The sequence below is a fragment of the Rhinoderma darwinii genome, chromosome 7, assembly GCF_050947455.1.
Source record: "Rhinoderma darwinii isolate aRhiDar2 chromosome 7, aRhiDar2.hap1, whole genome shotgun sequence".
Lineage (NCBI taxonomy): Eukaryota > Metazoa > Chordata > Amphibia > Anura > Rhinodermatidae > Rhinoderma > Rhinoderma darwinii.
The window spans coordinates 71,350,105-71,373,805 of NC_134693.1; the positions used below are offsets into that span (position 1 = coordinate 71,350,105).

Genomic DNA, 23,701 nt, shown 5'->3' on the forward strand with positions numbered 1-23,701 from the left:
TGCAGGTCACATGGTCTACAGCGTCATCCCAGGAGGCGGGGCTACGTTCAGAAGAGAGAGATGCGTCACCTAAACTACGGCCGGGGCAAGTCTAAACTTTTTTTTCCCTACAGGATTCCCGCAGCGGACATGCCTCACCAAACCTGCGCCACTATTTGGTGCGGTTTTGCTGGCAGAATTCCCTGCGGCTACCGGGGCGGATAAGCTGTGGAGTTTTACTCAGCATATCCGCCTAGTGTTATGATGTCGCTCCTGGAGCTGCTGCCGGTCTCTAAATAGGCAGTTGGTTCAGTAGAATTTGGAATTATTTTTTTTTGTGAACCAGCTTAAAAAAATACAAAACTTTTGTGTTAGGGCCTGTTCACATCACCGTTCGCTTCCGTTCCGGGGTTCCGTCTGAGGTTTCCGTCGGGTGAACCCCGCAACGGAAAGTGAAAGTGACAGAACAGCTTCCGTTTCCATCACCATTAGCGCAGTCGACTACGCTATTGATTCCGTCCGAAAACCAGCCGGAATGGTGACGAACGGAAACCATTAGCGATGTTTCCGTCACCATTGAGATCAATGGTGACTGAAACGGAAGCTGTGCTGTCACTTTCACTTTCAGTTGCGGAGTTCACCCGACGGAAACCTCAGACGGAACCCGGAACGGAAGCGAACAGTGATGTGAACAGGCCCTAACACAAAAGTTTTGTATTTTTTTAAGCTGGTTCACAAAAAAAAAATAATTCCAAATTCTACTGAACCAACTGCCTATTTAGAGACCGGCAGCAGCTCCAGGAGCGACATCATAAGGGACACACTAGGCGGATATGCTGAGTAAAACTACACAGCTTATCCGCCCCGGTAGCCACAGGGAATTCTGCCAGCAAAACCGCACCAAATAGTGGCGCAGGTTTGGTGAGGCATGTCCGCTGCGGGAATCCTGCAGGGAAAAAAATGTTTAGACTTACCCCGGCCGTAGTCCTGGTGACGCATCTCTCTCTTCTGACCGTAGCCCCGCCTCCTGGGATGACGCTGTAGACCATGTGACCTGCAGCAGTCACATGGGATGAAACTTCATGACAGGAGGCCGGGCTGCGCTAAGAATAGAGGATCGCGTCACCAGGACTACGGCCGGGGCAAGTCTAAACTTTTTTATAAATTTTAAAAAGTGCCTTTTTTTTTTTTCTCATGTGTGATTTTTGCGGCAGAACCGCAGCATTTCCGCAACAGAGGAGCGGCGATCCCACAGAATACATTGACACGCTGCGGCTTAAAAAGCCAAAAGCCACACGGCAGGTCCATTATTTTTGCAGCGTGTGGATGAGATTTGTTCATATCTGACCCACTCTGCTGCGACTGTAATACGCTGCGGATTATCCACAATAAAATGTGCTGCATAAAATCTGCAGCGTTCATGCCTAGTGTGTTCCTACCCTAAGGCCGGATTTACACAAGCGTGTGCTTTTTGCGCGAGCAAAAACGTGGCGTTTTGCGCTTGCAAAAGGTCCATAACAGCTCCGTGTGGCAGCAGCGTATGATGCGCGGCTGAGTGATTTTCGCGCAGCCGCCATCATTATGACACTCTGTTTGTATGTTTGTAGCACGTGGTGCTTTTCTGTTTTCATTCATAGTTTATACTGCTGCGGAAGTGCTGGGCGTGATTTTCACGCACCCATTGATTTCAATGGGTACGTGATGCGCGAACAATGCACAAATATCGGACATGTCGTGAGTTTTACGCAGCGGACTCACGCTGCGTGAAAATCACTGACAGTCTGCATGGCCCCATAGAGTAACATAGGTCCGTGCGAGGCGCGTGAAAATCACGCACGTTGCACGGATGTATTACACGTTCGTCTGAATAAGCCCTAACAATAAGGCCCAGTTCACAGAGTTTTTGGCCCTTGATATTGACTCGGACACTGCGTCAGAATCAGCACCAAACAACTTCCAAAACCGCCAGTCGCGGAAAAAAGAAAAAGCAGCACGTCCTTTCTTGCCGCGGTTCCGCCTCTGACCTCCCATCGAAATCAATGGGAGGCAGAAAATGCATTTTTCGCTGCGTTTTCTGTCTGCTGTCCTCAATCGCCGCAGGCAAAAAACGCGGCAAGATAGTGTGGGCAGGTCAAAATCTGCCTCAAAATTCGGTGCGCGGTTCCAGGCGGTCGCCGGTGCGCATGCGCGGGAGTTTGCGGGTGCGCGTGATCGGTCGCACGGGCGGCGGTGTTTGACGGCCCCCATGCTACCCAGGGCCACCATCAGGGGGGGGGGGTATTAGGGGTACTGATGTGAGAGGCCCGGCCAAACCTAATTGAAAGGGGGGCCCGCAGCTCATGACATTCTTTTGGTGAAAAAAACGGGCCCCATTGCAGGGGCCTGTTTTTTTTCTACCAAAGGCAAGTCGCGGCAGTTTGCCGGGCCCCCCTTTCAATTAGGTTTGGCCGGGCCTCTCACATCAGTACCCCTAATACCCCCCCTGATGGCGGCCCTGGGTACCATGATATAGTACTGGACGGAGTACCGTTAACAGGCGGTGCCACGGTAGGGGGGCCCCGAAAATTTAGCTGTAGGGGGCCCTGAAATTCCTGATGGCCCTGGCTGCAGTTCTTCCCTGAAGACCACTTCTAGCCAGACTTCTCCGAACAGTAGATGGGTAGACCTGGTTCCCACTGGTTTCTGCCAGTTCTGAGCTGATGGCACTGCTGGACATCTTCCGATTTCGAAGGGAAATAAGTATGATGTGTCTTTGCTCTGCTGCACTAAGTTTCCTTGGCTGACCACTGCGTCTGCAGTCCTCAACGTTGCCCGTTTGTTTGTGCTTCTTCAAAAAAGCTTTAACAACAAATCTTGAAATCCCAGTCTGCTTTAAAAACTTTGCCTGGGAGATACCTTGCTAATGCAGTATAACTATTTTGTGTCTTGTTTCTGTGCTCAGTCTTGCCATGGTGGCCCTGTGACATGAAACTGCCTTCCATAATCCCACCTTTTGTAGCAGAGTTTGGCTGTTCCTCACCCAGTTTTAAGCTTCCAACACAGCTGTTTCTGTTTCAGTTATTGACTGTGTTTCAACCTACATATGAAAATGATGATCACCTGTTTGGTATAATTGGTTAATCATACAAATCAATATAATCCTACAAAATCCATGACTTTGTGCATGTGTACCTAGAAAAAATGTATGCTGTTTTGAAGGCAAAGTGTGGTTACGCCAAATATTGATTTGATTTAGATTTCTCTTCTGTTCATTCACTTTGTATTTTGTTAATTGATATAAAAAAAAGCTATTCACACTTCTATTTTTGAAAGCATTCTTTTTTTGCAGCGTTTCTCCAAGGACCTATTGGACTACATCGTAGATGCGGTGGACTACATCGTAGATTTGGTGGACTACTGCTATGATCAACTTTTTTTTTTTTAATAAAATGGTAAACGAGGGTTTTGTGGGGTAATTTTTATTTCAATAAAAATATTTTCTTAGGTCTCTGTGTTTTTTTAATACTTTATTAGTGCCTGGATAATGGCAGTTGTCTATTTGATGTTGTCCATTACTAAGGCGGGGCTTAGTGTTAGCCACTAAAAATGCTGCAAGTAACCTCCTATTATAACCCCAGGTACCCACCGCCACCGGGGTGCCGGGAAGAGCTGGGTACGATCCAGTACCCGACCATCTGTTGTGTTGGTCGGGCACTGGGGCGGCCGCAAGCTGGTATTATGAGGCTGGGAAAGGCCAAAGACCGTGGCCCGTCCCACCCTTGTAATGCTAGGCTGCTGCTGCTTTGTTGTATCTTTCTGGTTATGAAAATGAGGGAGACCCCACGATGTGTTTTAAAAAAATAAATACATTTTGAAAAATGACATGGGGTCCTCCCATTTTCATAACCAGCCAGATACAGCAAAGCAGCAGCAGCCTAGCATTACAAGGGTGGGAAGGGCCACGTTTTTTGGCCCTCCCCAGCCTCATAATACCAACATGCGGCCGCCCCTGTGCCCGACCATCACTACAGATGGTCGGGTACTGGATCGTACCCGGCTCTTCCCGATACCCCTGGTGGCGGTGGGTTCTGGGGTAATAATGGGTTAGTGCTAGCCTGTTTATTGGCTAACACTAAGTAATGGACGTCGTCAAACCTACAGCTGCCGTTACTAAGGTGCTAATAAAGTATTTAAAAAAAACAGACATAAGAAAATATTTTTATTGAAAAAAAAAAACTCCCCCACACAACCCTCGTTAACCATTTTAGTTTAAAAAAAAATGTAGATCATCGCAATAGTCCACCGAATCTACGACGCAGTCCAATAGGTCCAGCAGAACCTGCAAAAAAATTAAGTTAGACCTCAAGCACTTTAACGGATAGTACACTGACCCATTCGTTTCTATGGGACCATGCACACTTCCGTTTTTTTTGTTTTTTTTGCGGTTTTTGTGTGCACTTTTTGCAAGTTTTTGGGCGTGTAGTTAGGACTCCCACTGACATTTTATGCACCAAAGAATTGATCCAACGCTTCGTTTTTACGCAATATGTTTTTTAAAAATGCTTGCGTAAAAAAACGAACGGCTCGCTTTCCCATTGATGTAAATGGGAAGCTTAATCAAGCGTTTTACAATTTTTTTTTTTGCATGTTTTTTTACGCTTTTTCAGTGCGCTTTTTGGCGCATAATTAGGACTCCCATTGACTATGGGAACATTTAGAGTATTTTACGTGAAAAATAATTGACTTGACACTTATTTACACAACGCGTTTATTAAAAACGCGTTGTAAAAAGCGCCTTGTACGTACTGAAAAGCGTAATCAAGAGGTTTTCGGTACGTAAAATGCACCAAAAAAAACGTGTCACATACACGCCATGTGAACCTGTCAACTGAACAGTCATCCACCACTGGGTCTCCCTCTTGACTTTCATCATTATTAGCCTTTTACCAGCTGCCATTGTAAAAGCACTCCCAAAATGGGAGCTGGACAATGCTTAGCAATTTGTAGACACCTTTTTCCTGGCTTGTATCTGAAAATAGGGAGGGAGGGTTAGTCTCCCTCCCACATTTACATCAGCTGTAAGTCAGGCTGCTTTGCCTGATTCACCTTGCTGTAATTCTGGGAGGTGCTTCCTCAGTTGGCCAACATAGGAAAACATGTCAAATTGTTATTTAATTTAATACTTTCCACTTTGTGGAAGAAAAAAAAAATACAGCAAAAAAACTTAAAAAATATAAAAATAAGTAACTTACTTAAAGGGAATGTGTTGCCAGCAAAACATGTTTTGTTTTTTTTTAGTTAAACAATTAGTGTGTAGGTGATTAAACATTGTTCTAATTTTTTTTATTTTTTTTCACGAGTCAGGAAATATAAATTGGATTCAATTTATAATATTTCCCAGCACTGGTCACTAGATGGAGCCATTCCCAAAATTGCAGCATTGCATGTGGTAAAGCAACCACATTGCTTTATGCTGCAAAATTGGGTAAAAATCCCTCGCTCTAGTGAGCTCTCAGAATCCCCCCTTCCTTTATCCTGGCTAGTGCCGGGAGAAACGAGGGGTTTGAACGGTCTAACCTCCTACACTGTGTGTCGCCATTTTTTGAGCTAACACACAGTGTAGTAGGTTTACATACAGTAGTAAACACACACTGAAACACGAACATACATAGGAATAACTTACCTGCTCCAGTCGCCGCCGCTCCCTCCGGTCCATCCGCTCCGTCTGCTGCCGCTGCTCCATGTGCTCAAGTCCGGAAGCCGCGACCGGAAGTAGTAATCTTACTGTCCGGCCGCGACTTCCGGTCCACAGGAAAATGGCGCCGGACGGCGCGCATTTCAAATTGAACTGTGTGGGAGCGGCGCATGCGCCGTTCCCACACAGCTGCGTACACGATAGTGGATGGAACGGGCCCCGTTCGCAGTCCCTATGGGACTGGTGCTGCCGTATTCCATGTCTGTATGTGTCGTTAATCGACACATACAGAAATGGAAAAAAAAATGGCAGCCCCCATAGGGAAGAAAAAGTGTAAAAATAAAAAAAAGTAACACACAAACACACAAATTAATCCAAACGTTTTGAATAAAGCACTAACATCTTTAACATATTAAAAAAAAAATTGGGGTGACACTGTTCCTTTAAAATAAAGAATTTCATTTGCGACACATTCCCTTAAATAGAACCTGTCTGTCTATGTGAAGCAGACTAGAAGATCTTCAAAAACAGCTCATGATACCACGTTCTAAAGAGATTCAAATAAAGATGTAAAACAAAGTCATTGACATCTTCCAGTCTGGAAATTGTTAGAAAACCATTGCTAAGGCTCTGGGACATCAGCGAACCATAATTTCATCTATTATCCACAAATGGAGAAAACTTGGAACAGTGGTGAACTTTCACAGGAGTGGCCGGCCTACCAAAATTTTACCAAGAGCGCATTGACAACTCATCCAGGAGGTCACAAAAGAACCCATATGATCATCTAAAGAACTGCAGGCATCACTTGCCTCAGTTAAAGTGACCCTCCAGTCCCCCCCCCCCCCCAAATAAAATATAAAGTCAAACAGTGCAAATACAGGGGTATAATACATTTTTTACACCTAGGCCTGTAACCAAGACAAAGGGGCATCCTCTACGTCTAAAGGAAATAAGGTTTCACCATGTTCATAGACGGGAATTATTTACTGTAAGAGCAGAGAAAAACAGAAGTTGGATCCAGCGCTGATGGATATAAAAAGGAAACTTTTTCCAAGTCTTATTGAAAGTTGTAAAAGTAGAAAACAGCAGTGTATTTTCCTCCGTACAAGGGGTGATCAGGAAATCATGCCAAAATCATGCCTACGCGTTTCAGACGTTTCCCAGGTCCTTACTCGTGGCTGGACATTAACAGCCATGAGTAAGGACGCAGGAAACGTCTGAAACGCGTAGGCATGATTTTGGCATGATTTCCTGATCACCCCTTGTACGGAGGAAAATACCCTGCTGTTTTCTACTTTTACAACTTTCAATAAAACTTGGAAAAAGTTTCCTTTTTATATCCATCAGCGCTGGATCCAACTTCTGGTTTTCTCTCTCCACTTATAACGTGTGCCGACACGAGGATCCGAGCACTGCAAACAGCATAGGTCTGCATCAAGGTGAGCTGGAGGATTCCTCCTATTTTTTCTTCATTACTGTAAGAGCAGTTCGACTTTGTATCTCTCTGCCATGCAATGTTGTGATTATTGGTTCATCAAGCAAGTTCATAGACAGCCTGGATACCTTCTATAAAAAGATGGCAGGTTGATCCAGGGATTAATTCTGATCGAATAGGTACATATTAACTCCAGATGTCATAAATGCCTGGAAAGCTAGTCTGGGGTTACCCAAAGTTGTGTAGTTAAAGAGGGAACCTTGAGGGGGTTGGTTGTCCCATTGCTATCAAATTTTAGAGCCATCTTCTTTCAGTGTGAGCCAACTTTATTATTAATATTATTATTATTATTATTATAATAATTATTATTGCTGCGTACGACTTCCACTGAAAGAAGATAGCTTCATGCTAAAACTCAAAGTGGGTAACGGAGTTAACAGATAATAAGAAGAGCAAGAGGAGGGGGGACGCTTGCAGATTAGACATGGAGCTACTATCTTCCAGTCATGACAAAGGGACTGGCTTAGCTAATGAACTAAGCCAGGCAGCCAGCCCCTTCATCATGTCACCGACATACAGAGAGGAGGGGGCAGCTCTCTGCATCCTGAGGCTGTGACGACCCGTCATAACTAAGGGGAAAAGCTCAAGAGTAAAACAATCTTTAGCCAAACATTATCAAATATCAGAGACCTTTATTAATGTCTTAGTCTTTTATTTTCTCTCTCTATCCCCTTCTGGGATAGCCAGACATCGTGTTGGTTGAGTTTTCTGTTATACTTAGATGTTTCGCAATTTGTAATTTAAAATAAAAAATGTATTTTATCTTATTTCAGATGAAAAGGTGACGTTATGGTATGACTTCATGAGACCGTCTCACCATTCTTTACACTCTAACTTCATACAACCTCTTATAGAGTCAAACATCAAGTCCAAGGACAGGATCAGGTCTACACGGCTTCTCACACAGCAGCTTCGTTTAATAAAGTCTCAAGCAGAAATTATGCTTATGAAAAAAGCAGGACATATTTCTTCTCAAGTATGGAAGTTCAGACAACTTTTATCTTTTTATTTTGTTGATTGGCTGTTATGGTTTTCTAGACAGTTCTTAAATGAAATATATTGCCAGAGAATAACATAAAAACTTGATTTAAATATTAGGTCAAACATATTATTTTAAACATTTTGTTGATCTTTTTTTAATAATTTCCATGTCATCTATATTAAAAATAAATAAATCCTGAGTTATGGTAGTTTTCACACTGGCCACTGAGCACTAACAGTAGACTGACACTTCCTTCACTTTTGTAGAGATCACTTTTCATCAGTCATCTAATTATCATCAGCGATGAGGATAACCATGAAAGGTAACACCTATTAAAAAGCTGGAGGAAGATTCCACAGTATCACAGCATTGACAATTGTTGATGGACGCAGCTCACCTCTTTCCCCTCCCTGCACAGTCACCTCCTCAATTTTACTGTACGAGCATATTAGACCCTTTTCTTTCCTGATACTACCTGTAAATTGGCTACATTTTGGCGCACATCTTCACATGTCAAGCCACCCCTCTTTCTGCTAGACCACACATCCTTTTTCACTAATCCACTCCCATTGTCAAGTGCAGTGCAAAAAGTGTCCAAAATAGATAATAAATGTGGCGCAGAGTATGTACGCCAGAAATCTGCCCCAATTAGTCAATGTTTTCACTCTGAGGCTTCTTATGTCCAGGTGCCTGCTTTAACCCCTTAACGACCGCCCACCGTCTTTTGACGTCAGGCGGTGCAGGTACTCAGTCTACAACGACGCCTTTTGGCGTCGCTGTAGTAGAGGGGGTTTAGCGGCACCCTGGTGAAGTCTGCACTAAAAACCGGCTGTAAGTAACAGGTCCGGTTCTTAGTGCAGCCATCAGGACCTGCCGATTTCGTCGTAACATCATGTGACCGCTGTGACAGCCAATCACAGCGGTCACATGCTGTTACTGCGTACAGAGCCGCCGGGAGTGTCTAAATGACAGCTCCTGCTCTAAGAACGAGCTGTTGCTACCAGCTCTGTTCTTAGAGCAGTGATCAGGAGCCAATAGTATTGGTTCCTGATCTTTTGTGTTCACTATGAGATCCAATCATAGTGATCACTACTGTAAAATAAAAGTAAACACATGTATCTGTTTCTCCTCACTCTGTTCTAGCTGTGGAGAGAAACAGATACAAGTGTCAGTGTCCCCACACAAAATCACTTGTTCCTCACACACGGTTTAAAAAAAACAAACAATTTTTTCAGTATTTTATAGTATATAGTATATACATATATATATAAGTATATTTACTGTATATTCTAAGAATCGTACTATAAACTACTTTGTTTTTAGGGTACGCTGTTAGACGGCATGTACGCTGTTAGACGGCGTAGGGTGCTGTTCTGGGCTTGGGTTTACGGTTTGTGTTAGGGTATGTGCACACACACTAATTACGTCCGTAATTGACGGACGTATTTCGGCCGCAAGTCCCGGACCGAACACAGTGCAGGGAGCCGGGCTCCTAGCATCATAGTTATGTACGACGCTAGGAGTCCCTGCCTCTCTGCAGGACAACTGTCCCGTACTGTAATCATGTTTTCAGTACGGGACAGTAGTTCCACGGAGAGGCAGGGACTCCTAGCATCGTACATAAGTATGATGCTAGGAGCCCGGCTCCCTGCACTGTGTTCGGTCCACTACTTGCGGCCGAAATACGTCCGTCAATTACGGACGTAATTAGTGTGTGTGCACATACCCTTAGGCGTAGGGTTTAGGTTTAGGTTTGAAAAAAAAAAACGTAAAAAAATAATTAAAAAAAAAATGTTTAATTCCTTTAGTGTTCTTAGTTGATTAGTTGATAAAAAAAATTTAACCCCTTAATGACCGGGCCTGAAAAGACCTTAATGACCAAGCCAGATTTGTTAAATCTGGTATGTCTGACTTTATCAGAGAATAACTCTGCGAAAGTTTTGAATATCCAAGTAATTCTGACATTGTTTTTTCGTCACATGTTGTACTTTATTTTAGTGGTAAAAGTAGACTGATAAGATTTGCGGAAATTAATGAAAAAATAGAAAAATTGAAGAAATTTTGTAAAAATTATCATTTTTCCCTATTTTTAACTGCAATATGTCACATATGTACATACATACTGTACAATTTTTTTTATTAAATATATATTTCCATCGCTTTACTCTATTTTGGCAGCACTTTTGAAAAACATTTTTTTTTTTTTAGCAATTTAGAAGACTTACAAATTTAGTAATACTTTTATAAATTTTGAAGTACATTTTGTTTTCCTGCACCAAGCCAGGTTTTCAGAGGCTCATAGGTGTCAGAATGGTGGAAACCCCCACAAGTGACACCATTTTGAAAACTACACCCCTTAAGGTATTTATTAAGGGGTGTTGTAAGTATTTTGACCCCACAGTTTTTTTGTAAGAATTCATGCAAAGCAGGCGTAAAAAAATATAATTTCACTTTTTTCATAAAAGTATCACTTTGAAGACCGATTTCTTTGTTAAGCGACCATCAGAATGAAGAAACACACCCCAAAATCTATCACCCTGTTTCTCCTGTTTTCAAAAATGCCCACATTGTGACCCTAATGCGTTGCCTGGACACACGGCAGCGCCCCGAAAAGAAGGGAGCAACCGGAGGGATTCAGGTCTCATATTTTGCTTGAAAATGTTTTAGGCCCCACTGTACATTTGGAGAGGTTTTGAGCTACCAGAACGATAGAAACTCCCCATAAACGACCCCATTTAGAAAACTAGACCCCTTAAGGTATTTATCTAGGGCTGTAGTGAGTATTTTGACCCCACAGTTTTTTGCTAAATTGAATGCATAGCAGGTGAAATAAAAAAAACAAACACTTTTTATATAAAAGTATCACTTTGAAGACCGATTTCTTTGTAAAGTGACCATGAGAATGCAGAAACACCCCTCAAAATCTATCACCCTGTTTCTCCTGTGTTCAAAAATATCCCCATTGTGGCCCTAATGTGTTTCCTGGACACACGGCAGGACCCAAAAGGAAGGGAGCACCCGGAGGCTTTCAGGACACACATTTTGCTTTGAAAATGGGAGGATTCTACTTTTCTAGATTGAGAAATAGATGTCCCTAACAGTTTCTGCACCCTATGACTATGTCGTGCTAAGAAAGCAGCTGTCCTGAAATCATGTCAGTCCATAGACATTATGTATATCAACCCGCTCTGATATATAGTAAGTTAGAGTGGGAAAATTTATTAAACTGTTGGCGGAAAAAGGCAATATATCCAAAAAAAAGGAGGAAGAATGTATCCAGCTATGTGGAAAACTAGAGCATGTTCACAGGATGAAAGAAAATTTGTAGGGCTGTAATGACTTTATTATTGAAAGTGACTGGTCATACAACGTCTCTTTAGCTCCATCAATCCCTATATAAGGGACGAATGTGCCAAGTGTTGCGGTACACCATAACAAGCCCCTGCCCGGCAAGGTAGGAACCGCCATGTGCACAAAACAACCAATCACCTGTAGAATATATAAAGGGGCAGTGTCCCACACCGTATGTATAGATACAGTAAAGGACCACTACTCCCCAAATTAATGTCGCTATTTCTAGAAGTATTGTCGGGTGTAAGAGGTCCACCAAAAACCCGAACAAAACTGTAATAAAGCCCATAGTGTATTGATAAGGACAAAACAGGGACTTATGCATAGACCAGGGTTGGAAGGACAAGCGGAACAATAATATCGTGACTCACTTCGCTGTCCTCGTTTGCTGCAGACCCGACACCGTTTTTGGGGTATTTTTGGTTAGATGTTGAAGAGATGGGGTGTAAAAAATGTTTTTCAACAAGTCGGTGTACATCCTCTGACTCATGGACTACTCTCTGGTCTGCAGATTGAAATAGGAGATCTTCAATCACTTTCTCCTGAAATTCAAAGAATGTCGCCCTGCCCGCTGATTTTTTGTACAGGACAAATGCGTTCTGCATCGCAACCTGAATTTGTTATAGCCGATGACACACACAGGCTTTTGTCTATCTGCAGAGGCCCCACGTTCTCTAATAGTTGCTGTTGCACTTGAATGGACAGTGCTGATCATGTAGACGTCCTTGCGGTCACGAAATTTTAAAGCCAGCATCTTCTCAATTTGAAAAGTGCATGACTCCCCCTTTCGTAGTTTTTTATCCACAAGTTGACGTGGGAAACCTTTGCGATTCCTGCGTATTGTGCCACAGGCTCCGGTGTTGGCACAATGAAGGGCGCTAAACAATGGCACACTGGTATAAAAACTGTCCTTGTATACATGATACCCCTTGTGTAGGAAAGGGCCAATTAAATCCCACACAATCTTACCAGTGGTACCAATATTTGGAGGGCACCCTGGTGGATTCAATTCACTGTCTTTACCCTCGTAGATCTTAAATGCACATGTGTAGCCAGTAGTGCTTTCACATAACTTGTAGATCTTTACCCCGTATTTTGCACTTTTTGAGGGTATGAATTGACGGAATGAGAGACGCCCTTTGAAATTTGTGGGATTCCACAACCTGGCATTAGGTGACGAAGGCTTATTGGCAATGTACTGCCTGGCATACAAATTTGTTTCCTGCACAAAATGTTCCAAAACTTGGTCCGTAATAAAAATATTAAAATAATTTAGTGGTGAAAAATTACTGACATTGGGACTTATGCCAGGAGTAGCAATAAAGTCATTTATGGTGGGAGAAAATAAACTCGTGGGTTCCCACACTAAATCGGTTTGGTGGGGTTATGCAATTTCAGGGGCTGCACTTTGAACGGACGTTGTGGCAACTGCGCCGTCTCCCATATCACTGGTGCTGGGTCTCATGTCCATAGAATCCCTTGAAGCGACACTTTCGCTGTCGCTTTCAAGTAAGGCTGGGTTCACACGACCTTTTTTCAGACGTAAACGAGGCGTATTATGCCTCGTCTTACGTCTGAAAATAGGGCTACAATACGTCGGCAAACATCTGCCCATTCATTTGAATGGGTTTGCCGACGTACTGTGCAGACAACCTGTCATTTACGCGTCGTCGTTTGACAGCTGTCAAACGACGACACGTAAAAATACAGCCTCGTCAAAAGAAGTGCAGGACACTTCTTTGGACTTTTTTGGAGCCGTTTTCTCATAGACTCCAATGAAAACGGCTCCAAAAACGGACGTAAAAAAACGCAGTGAAAACCGTGAGTTGCTCAAAAAACGTCTGAAAATCAGGGTCTGTTTTCCCTTGAAAACAGCTCCGTATTTTCAGACGTTTTTGGTCACTACGTGTGCACATACCCTAAAAGCTCAACTTCAGATGCAGAATCCATATCTGAGCATAGCATCTGATAGGCTTCGTCAACGCTGTATCTTCTGGCAGCCATAATGATAATACAGTCTAAACCGCAAATAATAAATGGAACTAGCGGTTTCAATTTTTTTTTTATCAACTAAGGCCTCATGCACACGACCGTAAAAACACCCGTTATTGCGGGTCGTAATTACGACCCGCAATAACGGGTTCATAGACTTCTGTTACCCACGGGTACCTTCCCGTTTTCTCACGGGAAGGTGCCCGTGCCGTTAAAAAAATAGAACATGTTCTATTTTTCTATTTTACGGGCCGTGCTGCTATACTTTATAATGACAGCATGGCTCGCAAAAGCGGCCGGCTGCCCGCGGCCGGCCGTGCCCGGCCGTGCTCGTAATTACGAGTCGTAATTATGAGCACGGTCGTGTGCATGAAGCCTAATCAACTAAGAACACTAAAAGAATTAAACTTTTTTTTTTTTATTGTTTTAAGTTTTTGTTTTTTTTCAAACCTAAACCCTACGCCTAACACAAACCGTAAACCCAAGCCCAGAACAGCACCCTACGCCGTCTAAGGCCCAATGCACACGAACGTGTTTTTGCGGCCGCAATTCCCCCGAAAATCCACGGGAGAATTGCGGCCCCATTCTTTTCTATGGGGCCATGCACACGACCGTAGTTTTTGCGGTCCTTGCACGGCCCGGGAGCCCGGACCGCAGAAAGAACGGGCATGTCTTATTACGGCCCTGTTCTGCGGTCCGGGCTCATTGAAAACAATGGTGGCGGCCATGTGCATGTCCCGCGATTTGCGGGCGGCCTGCGGCTGACAGTCCGCAGCCGGCCGACCCGAAAATCACGGCCGTGTGCATGAGGCTACAGTCGTGTGCATGAGGCCTAACAGCGTACACGCCGTCTAACAGCGTACCCTAAAAAGAAAGTAGTTTATAGTACGATTCTTAGTATATACAGTAAATATATTTATATTTATATTTATATATATATGTATATACTATAAAATACTGAAAAAAAAAAGTGTTTTTTTTTAATAAACTGAGTGTAAGGGACAAGTGATTTTGTGTGGGGACACTGACACACTTGTATCTGTTTCTCTCCACAGCTAGAACAGTGAGGAGAAACAGATACATGTTTTTACTTTTATTTTACAGTAGTGATCACTATGATTGAATCTCATAGTGATCACAAAAGATCAGGAACCAATACTATTGGCTCCTGATCACTGCTCTAAGAACAGAGCTGCTAGCAACAGCTCGTTCTTAGATCAGGAGCTGTCATTTAGACACTCCCGGCGGCTCTGTACGCAGTAACAGCATGTGACCGCTGTGATTGGCTGTCACAGCGGTCACGTGCTGTTACGACGAAATCGGCAGTTCCTGATGGCTGCACTAAGAACCGGACCTGTTACTTACAGCCGGTTTTTAGTGCAGATGTCACCAGGGTGCCGCTGAACCCCCTCTACTACAGCGACGCCAAAAGGCGTCGCTGTAGACTGAGTACCTGCACCGCCTGACGTTAAAAGACGGTGGGCGGTCGTTAAGGGGTTAAACTGCTAGTTACATTTATTATTTGCGGTTTAGACTGTATAATCATTATGGCTGCCAGAAGATACAGCGTTGAGGAAGCCTATCAGATGCTATGCTCAGATACGGATTCTGCATCTGAAGTTGAGCTTTTACTTGAAAGCGACAGCGAAAGTGTCGCTTCAAGGGATTCTATGGATATGAGACCCAGCACCAGTGATATGGGAGACGGTGCAGTATCCACAATGTCCGTTCAAAGTGCAGCCCCTGAAATTGCACAACCACACCAAACCGATTTAGTGTGGGAACCCACAAGTTTATTTTCTCCCACCATAAATGACTTTATTTCTACTCCTGGCATAAGTCCCAATGTCAGTAATTTTTCACCACTAAATTATTTTAATATTTTTATTACGGACCAAGTTTTGGAACATTTTGTGCATGAAACAAATTTGTATGCCAGGCAGTACATTGCAAATAAGCCTTCGTCACCTCATGCCAGGTTGTGGAATCCCACAAATGCAATGGAAATAAAAAAAAATCTGGGCCTCACCCTTAACATGGGATTTATAAAAAAAAACCTCTATTAGGTCATATTGGGCATCAAGCCCTATACATGCCACCCTCATTTTTTCTTGCATTATGTCACGCAGCAGGTACGAAATACTTATGCGATTTCTCCACTTTAGTGACAACCTACAGGCACCCCCTTCCAGCGACAGAAGCCGTGACCTGCTGTATAAATTAAGGTCTTTGCTAAAAAAAAAAAAATCCTCCTTTTTAGGAGCATATACCCCTGAACAAAATTTAGCAGTGGATGAATCGCTAATGAATTTCAAAGGGCGTCTCTCATTCCGCCAATTCATACCCTCAAAAAGTGCAAAATACGGGGTAAAGATCTACAAATTATGTGAAAGCACTACTGGCTTCACATGTGCATTTAAGATCTACAAGGGTAAAGACAGTGAATTTAATCCACCAGGGTGCCCTCCAAATATTGGTACCACTGGTAAGATTGTGTGGGATTTAATTGGCAGTTTTTATACCAGTGTGCCATTGTTTAGCGCCCTTCATTGTGCCAACACCGGAGCCTGTGGCACAATACGCAGGAATCGCAAAGGTTTCCCACGTCAACTTGTGGATAAAAAACTACGAAAGGGGGAGTCATGCACTTTTCAAATTGAGAAGATGCTGGCTTTAAAATTTCGTGACCGCAAGGACGTCTACATGATCAGACTTATACTATCCATACAAAAGCCTGTGTGTGTCATCGGCTATAACATGTTCATGGGTGGGGTAGATTTGTGCGACCAGATGTTACAACCTTATATGGTTAAAAGGAAAACCAGAACATGGTATAAGAAAGTGGCAATATACCTCATCCAGGTTGCAATGCACAATGCATTTGTCCTGTACAAAATATCAGCGGGCAGGGCTAGATTCTTTGAATTTCAGGAGAAAGTGATTGAAGATCTCCTATTTCAATCTGCAGACCAGAGAGTAGTCCATGAGTCAGAGGATGTACGCCGACTTGTTGAAAAAATTTTTTTACACCCCATCTCTTCAACACCTAACCAAAAATACCCCAAAAAACGGTGTCGGGTCTGCAGCAAACGACGACAGCGAAGTGAGTCAAGATATTATTGTTCCGCTTGTCCTTCCAACCCTGGTCTATGCATAAGTCCTTGTTTTGAAATCTATCATACCGTCACACATTACAAATTTTCTTTTGTGAGCTCTAAAAGTTAAAATGCAGGCTTTATTTAGGATTTTATTTTTCTGTACACCTCTTCTTTTTTTTTTTTTAGGGAAGCAGCTTCGCTGTATATTTAGGAGATGCAAAAATTTAGGGTTCTTTTAGAGATTTCTTTTTTTTATCACTTTTTTTGGGAGGGAGGGAAATATACTTTTCTAGATTGAGTCATTTTGGGATATAACCCAGTTATAGAAAGTGGAATAAGGCCCTGAAATTCACTCAAGATAAAATTGTGCCCTGAAAGCTTTTTATTTCCTTTTCCGTTATGACTATGTCCTGCCATAAATAGCTGTTACTGACTGGGGATACGGCATCATTTTTTCTTTTTATTCTGAGGATTTCTAATAAGCGAGCTGTTCCTTATCAATACACTATGGGCTTTATTACAGTTTTGTTCGGGTTTTTGGTGGACCTCTTACACCCGACAATACTTCTAGAAATAGCGACATTAATTTGGGGAGTAGTGGTCCTTTACTGTATCTATACATACGGTGTGGGACACTGCCCCTTTATATATTCTACAGGTGATTGGTTGTTTTGTGCACATGGCGGTTCCTACCTTGCCGGGCAGGGGCTTGTTATGGTGTACCGCGTCACTTGGCGCATTCGTCCCTTATGTAGGGATTGATGGAGCTAAAGAGACGTTGTATGACCAGTCACTTTGAATAATAAAATCATTACAGCCCTACAAATTTTCTTTCATCCTGTGAACATACTCTAGTTTTCCACATAGCTGGATACATTCTTCCTCCTTTTTTTGGGATATATTGCCTTTTTCCGCCAACAGTTTAATACATTTTCCCACTCTAACTTACAATATGTCAGAGCGGGTTGATATACATAATGTCTATGGACTGACATGATTGCAGTACAGCTTCTTTCTTAGCACGACATAGTCATAGGGTGTAAAAACTGTTAGGGACATATATTTCTCAATCTAGAAAAGTAGAATCCTCTCCTTTTCAACAAATGATGAGTATTCGGCATATTTCTATACTAAGGCATACAATAGTAATACCTTTAAGGCGTACTTCACCAGTTGCATGCACTTTGTGATAAATATGTGATAAAAATGAACTATTTGAGGAAAAAAATAAATGTGTAATGGGGCCTGAAACATTTTCAAGCAAAATGTGTGTCCTGAAAGCCTCCGGGTGCTCCCTTCCTTTTGGGTCCTACCATGTGTCCAGTAAAAACATTAGGGCCACGATGGGGATATTTTTGAACACAGGAGAAACAGGGTGATACATTTTATGGTGCATTTCCTTATTCTCAGACCTTAAAATGACACATTTTCTTTCCACCTGCTTTGCATTAATTTTATAATTATATAAAAAGTGTTTTGTTTTTTTATTTCACCTGCTATGCATTAAATTTAGCAAAAAACTGTGGGGTCAAAATACTCACTACACCCCTAGATAAATACCTTAAGGGGTCTAGTTTTCCAAATGGGGTTGTTTATGGGGAGTTTCTATCGTTCTGGTAGTTCAAAACCTCTCCAAATGTACAGTGGGGCCTAAAACATTTTCAAGCAAAATATGAGACCTGAATGCCTCCGGTTGCTCCTTTCCTTTCGGGCCCTGCCGTGTGTCCAGGCAACGCATTAGGGTCACAATGTGGGCATTTTTGAAAACAGGAGAAACAGGGTGATAGATTTTGGGGTGTGTTTCTTCATTCTCATGGTCGCTTTACAAAGAAATCGGTCTTCAAAGTGATACTTTTATGAAAAAAGTGAAATTATATTTTTTTACGCCTGCTTTGCATGAATTCTTACAAAAAAACGGTGGGGTCAAAATACTTACAACACCCCTTAATAAATACCTTAAGGGGTTTAGTTTTCTAAATGGGGTCACTTGTGGGGGTTTCCACCATTCTGACACCTATGAACCTCTGAAAACCTGGCTTGGTGCAGGAAAACAAAATGTACTTCAAAATTTATAAAAGTATTACTAAATTTGTAAGTCTTCTAAATTGCTAAAAAAAAAATATCTTTTTTTCAAAAGTGCTGCCAAAATAGAGTAAAGAGATGGAAATATATATTTAATAAAAAAAATTGTACAGTATGTATGTACATATGTGACATATTGCAGTTAAAAATAGGGAAAAATGATAATTTTTACAAAATTTCTTACATTTTTCTATTTTTTTATTAATTTCCGCAAATCGTATCAGTCTACTTTTACCACTAAAATAAAGTACAACATGTTACGAAAAAACAATGTCAGAATTACTTGGATATTCAAAACTTTCGCAGAGTTATTCTCTGATAAAGTCAGACATACCAGATTTAACAAATCTGGCTTGGTCATTAAGGTCTTTTCAGGCCCAGTCATTAAGGGCTTAAAGCAAATCTCTGGAACTGCTATTTAGAGCTCAGAGCAGCAGCTGAGATGACTGCCCCTATAATCATGTAAAAATACTTACAAATTGGAAGATTAAAACTAAAGAAATTAAAATAATATGCTGCAGTATATATTTTTAATTACATAAGGGTTATTCCCACCGCACAAAGTGATCGCATATCACTATAATATGGGGGCCCTGACAACTAGAACCCCCATCGAGACAGAGAATGAAGGGGCTGCAGCACAGTTTTTCCCTGCATAGTGAAGCTCCGGGCCACCATGCTGTGCATAGAACTGCAGCTGACCCCATTCACTTGATTTTTATATAATCAAAGACCAAACCAGATGCCTTAAAATTCCCAAAGGCTGGATTCACACATGCATTTTTGGTCTAGTTTTATTTTTCAATTTGTTTTTATTAGGAGTTTCCTTCAGTTCAAAAAAAAGTTGGACATAGAACTGAGAAATGTGAAAAGCTTTTGATCCAGGATGTGTACAGATGACAATAGTGTATTCGTTGTGCCCGCCATTGCTGACCGCCGGCACACTGTACTCACTGGCAGCCGCGACCGCTGGAAACAGAAAGCTTGTCAGCGCCCTCCTCCCAGGGGATGTCAGCACTCTCGGCTGCACTCTCCTTCTGTGGCTTCTAGGGTGTCCGCACGCTCGTCCCCGGCCTTAAAGAGCTTACGCGCGCACCATTAAATTGTTCTCTGCCCTATCCCCTGATCACCCTGGACTATAAAATGGACTCTGTCCTCTCCCTCCTTGCCTGACCGATGTTGTTGATGTCTTCCTATGTTAGTTTAAGAAAATGGTCCCTTAGTTGTATCCTGCTCCCAGTGTTCCCGTATCCTGCTTCCTGTATCCTGTAACTGTGTTTGTTCCTGAGCTGAAGTCTAGTGTTGGAGTCTTGTTTGTTCCATCTGCCACGTCAAGCGTCATCTGCCATGCCAAGAGCCATCTGCCACGCCAAGCGTAATCTGTGCCAAAGCGTCTGCTACATCTCTTGTCTGTCTGGACTCTTATACAGGTAATCTTGTGCTAACACTTTCTATTGACTGTTTGGCCAGCTGCAACTTCGCTACGGCGGAGTGGCCTAGTGGGTCCACATACCCCAGAATCGTGACAGTACGCTCAGGCCATGGAACCTGCTGGTCAACCAAAGACTGCAGTTCAAATGATGCAAACGGACATGCGTGACCTCTGTGCACGTCAGGATCAACTACTACAGGCAGTGATCTCCATCATAAATCGTTTGGATCATCCTCCTGCACCTCCTCTGGCTGCTTCCGCTGCTCCTCCATCTCCTCCATCTGCTATCCCTCCTGCATACCTTGGTCTGACAATTTCTCTACCTTTACCCCCACGCTATGACGGGATTCCAATAATTGTAGAGGGTTCATCAATCAGTGTACTATGCTCTTCAGGTTACGTTCTTCTCTCCGGTAAAGCCCCGCCATTGGCGAACCCTACCTTGGAACGAGAGGGCCCGGAATTTTCTGATCTGTCTCTATTTTTAGAGACTTTCTGTACCGTGTTCGAGGAACCGGTCGAATATCTTCTGCCGCTGCCTCACTGCTGACCCTCAAACAAGGGGAATCGACTGTAGAGGAGTATGCCATCTCCTTCCGTACACTGGTGGCAGACCTGGCATGGAATAATGAGGCCATGGTGGCGACTTTCTGGCAGGGACTTTCTCCACACATCAAGGATGAGCTTGCAGCTCGTGACCTTCCTTTCACCCTTTATGCCCTTAGCCTGTTGGCATCCCGGATCGACATGAGGATCCAGAAACGTGCTCAGGAGGTTTGCCGGGAGAGGCGGCCCTATAGACTGACACCCAAGTTCCAGAGACCCCTACTACCTTCAGTTATTCCACCGGAAGAGCCAATGCAGGTGGACAGACTCAAGTTGTCTGATCAGGAGAAACACCATAGATGCACTTATGGACTGTGTCTTTATTGTGGCCAGGGAGACCATTTTGTGCATCCATGTCCACAGAAGCAGGGAAACTCCAGCACCTAGGTTTGGTTGGAGAGACAACCCCAGGTGGAACGGCGCCAGCTGCCAAATCCTCTCCCAAACTATCCATTCCAGTGACCATTGTCTCTGGTGAGAAATCAGTGTCTATACCTATCTAGATTCCAGATCCGCTGCCAACTTTATTCAGCAGGATGTAGTAGATCGTCTCTATTTGCCCACGATCCCGCTGGAGGGACCCCTGGCAGTCACCTCTGTAAATGGGCAACCACTGCCCGATCATATACTGTTCATGACAAAACCGCTTAGACTACAAGTCTAAATTCTCCACGTGGAACAGATTGTCCTCTTCATCTTTCCCAATCTATCAACCCTATTCTGCTGGGTGTCACGAAGGGTCTGTGGACCCACTGGGCCGTACCGCCTTGGCGGTAAGGCACCTGGCCAACAGGGTGCAGAACAATGTATAGTTCGTATAGGGTACCTGTGGCAGCTCAGACAGTATCAAGGCAGGCTCGGCTTGGACTAGGCAGCAGGTAGACGTCAGGCGAGGTGAAGCAGCTCAGACGTGGATACAGCACGACACGACTTTGGCACAGCATAGTGCTTGTAGCGTCCATGGCCGCGGGCCGTCGGGTTCACTCACCTCCCGATGCCCGCAACCATGGATCCGTGAGCGCTGGTCCCCGTCTCCCTCCTAGGAGACGCCAGCGCTCACTTCCGCTCTGTTTTGCTGTGTCCCGTAGGGTGCGCGCGCATGCTCGCGCACGGCCTTAAAGGGCCAGCGCGCGCAAATAGGAAATCGTCATCATCATCAACTGCCACGATTTCCTGGTCTATAAGAAGGCCCCTGGCCTTCTAATCCTTGCCTGAGCGTTGTTAGTTTTCCCAGTCTGTCTTGCAAATGGTCCCTTAGTGTTTCCCGTTCCAATTGTTACCCGTGCCTTGTTACCCGTTCCTGTTCCCCATGCTGTGCCTTAGTATCGAGTCGTGCCACGTCATGTGTCATCTGCCACGTTCGGAGGAATCCGCCACGCCCTGTGTTATCTGCCACGTCCGGAGGAATCCGCCACGTCCTGTGTCATCTGCCACGTCCGGCGGAATCCGCCACGTCCTGTGTCATCTGCCACGTCCGGAGGAATCCGCCACATCCTGTGTCTTTTGCCACGTCCGGAGGAGTCCGCCACGTCTGGCGCAACTTGCAGCTCCTGTGTCATCCGCCACGTTTGGCGCCATCTGCTGCACCCATCTGATCTGTGCCAAAGCTGAGGCCACCATCTGGACTATTCAGGTACCCTTGTGCGGGACATGGTATTTCTGGGGTCTCCTGTTGTTTGGCCAGCTGCCTCCCCACTGCGGCGGTACGGCCTAGTAGGTCTACTAACCCGCTCCGTGACAGTGCTCGACCAGGATGGTATGGAAATGCAAGGAACAGGAACTGGAACAGGTACAGGAACACACTAGGAGGCCGGCTGAGGTGAGTGGACGCGAGCGCTGGCGTCTCCTGAGGAGGAGGCTGGGGCCAGCACTTGCCGACCCGTGGCTGCGGCTGTCAGGGAGAGGTTGGAGCTGACGGACCGCAGCCACGGACATTGCACTGGGCCTGCCTTGGCTTCGTCTACATGCTCTGGTTCTGGACTGGAACTCCGGAGAGGTCCTCCATTGGGGATCGAAGTGTCTTCCCTGCTGCCTACCACAGGTTCGTCCTATTCTGCCTCCGTCACTCTCTGGACTACCCACACATTATGGCAGCTTTGCAGATGTCTTTAATACAAAGGAGGCAGAAGTTCTTCCTCTCCATAGTTCCCCTGATTGCCCTATCGAACTGCACCCAGATATCTCACCTCCTCGTGGACTAGTCTATCCTCTATGATTGCTAGAGTCCCAGGCCATGTCGGCTTATGTTAAGGAGAACCTTGAGAATGGGTTCATCCGGAAATGTTCTCCGGCCAGAGCCGGGTTCTTTTTCGTTAAAAAGAAAGATGGATTTCTTTGACCCAGTATTAGTTACCGTGGTCTAAACCAGATCATGGTTAAGAACAAGTATCCCTTGCCACTAATCTCAGAGCTCTTTGATTGTATTCGTGGAGCCAAGATTTTTACTTAGCTGGATTTACACAGGGTTTATAACCTGATCCGGATCTGTCAAGGTGACGAAGGGAAGATCGCATTCAACACCCAAGACAGGCACTACGAATATCTCGTGATGCCCTTTGGTCAGTGTAACTCTCCAGCTGTATTTTAGAAATTCGTGAATGACATCTATGTCTGTGTAGTGGTATATGGGGACGACATCCTGATCTGCTCACCAGATCTGACGACACATCGGAATTATGTTCGTCAAGTCCTGTTACGGTTAAAGGAGAATCGTCTATACGCTAAACTTGAGAAGTGCATGTTCGAGAATAACTCTCTGCCCTTCCAGGGCTACGTTGTCTCCGATCGTGGACTCAAGATAGAGCTAGAGAAGGTGAAGTCCGTCTTAGAGTGGCCACGTCCTCAGGGCCTTCGGGCTATATACCGATTTCTGGGATTCACAACTTTTTACCGGCAGTTTATCCCAAACTTCTCGCCTCTGACTGCTCCAATCTCTGCTCTTACTGAGAAGGGGTGAACACCAAAGTTTACACTCCGGAGGCAGAGTCAGCAGATACTTTCACTTCAG

General features: G+C 44.1%; 1 protein-coding gene across 2 annotated transcripts in view; it reads left to right on the plus strand.

The window, feature by feature from the left end:
• Nucleotides 1-23,701, plus strand: part of XPNPEP3 (X-prolyl aminopeptidase 3) — a 271,495-nt gene that overhangs the window by 148,956 nt on the left and 98,838 nt on the right. For both annotated transcript variants that reach the window (XM_075833524.1, XM_075833525.1), the window contains exon 4: nucleotides 7,925-8,127. In XM_075833524.1, the coding sequence (XP_075689639.1) occupies nucleotides 7,925-8,127 (203 nt within the window). The remainder of the gene's footprint in view (nucleotides 1-7,924; nucleotides 8,128-23,701) is intronic.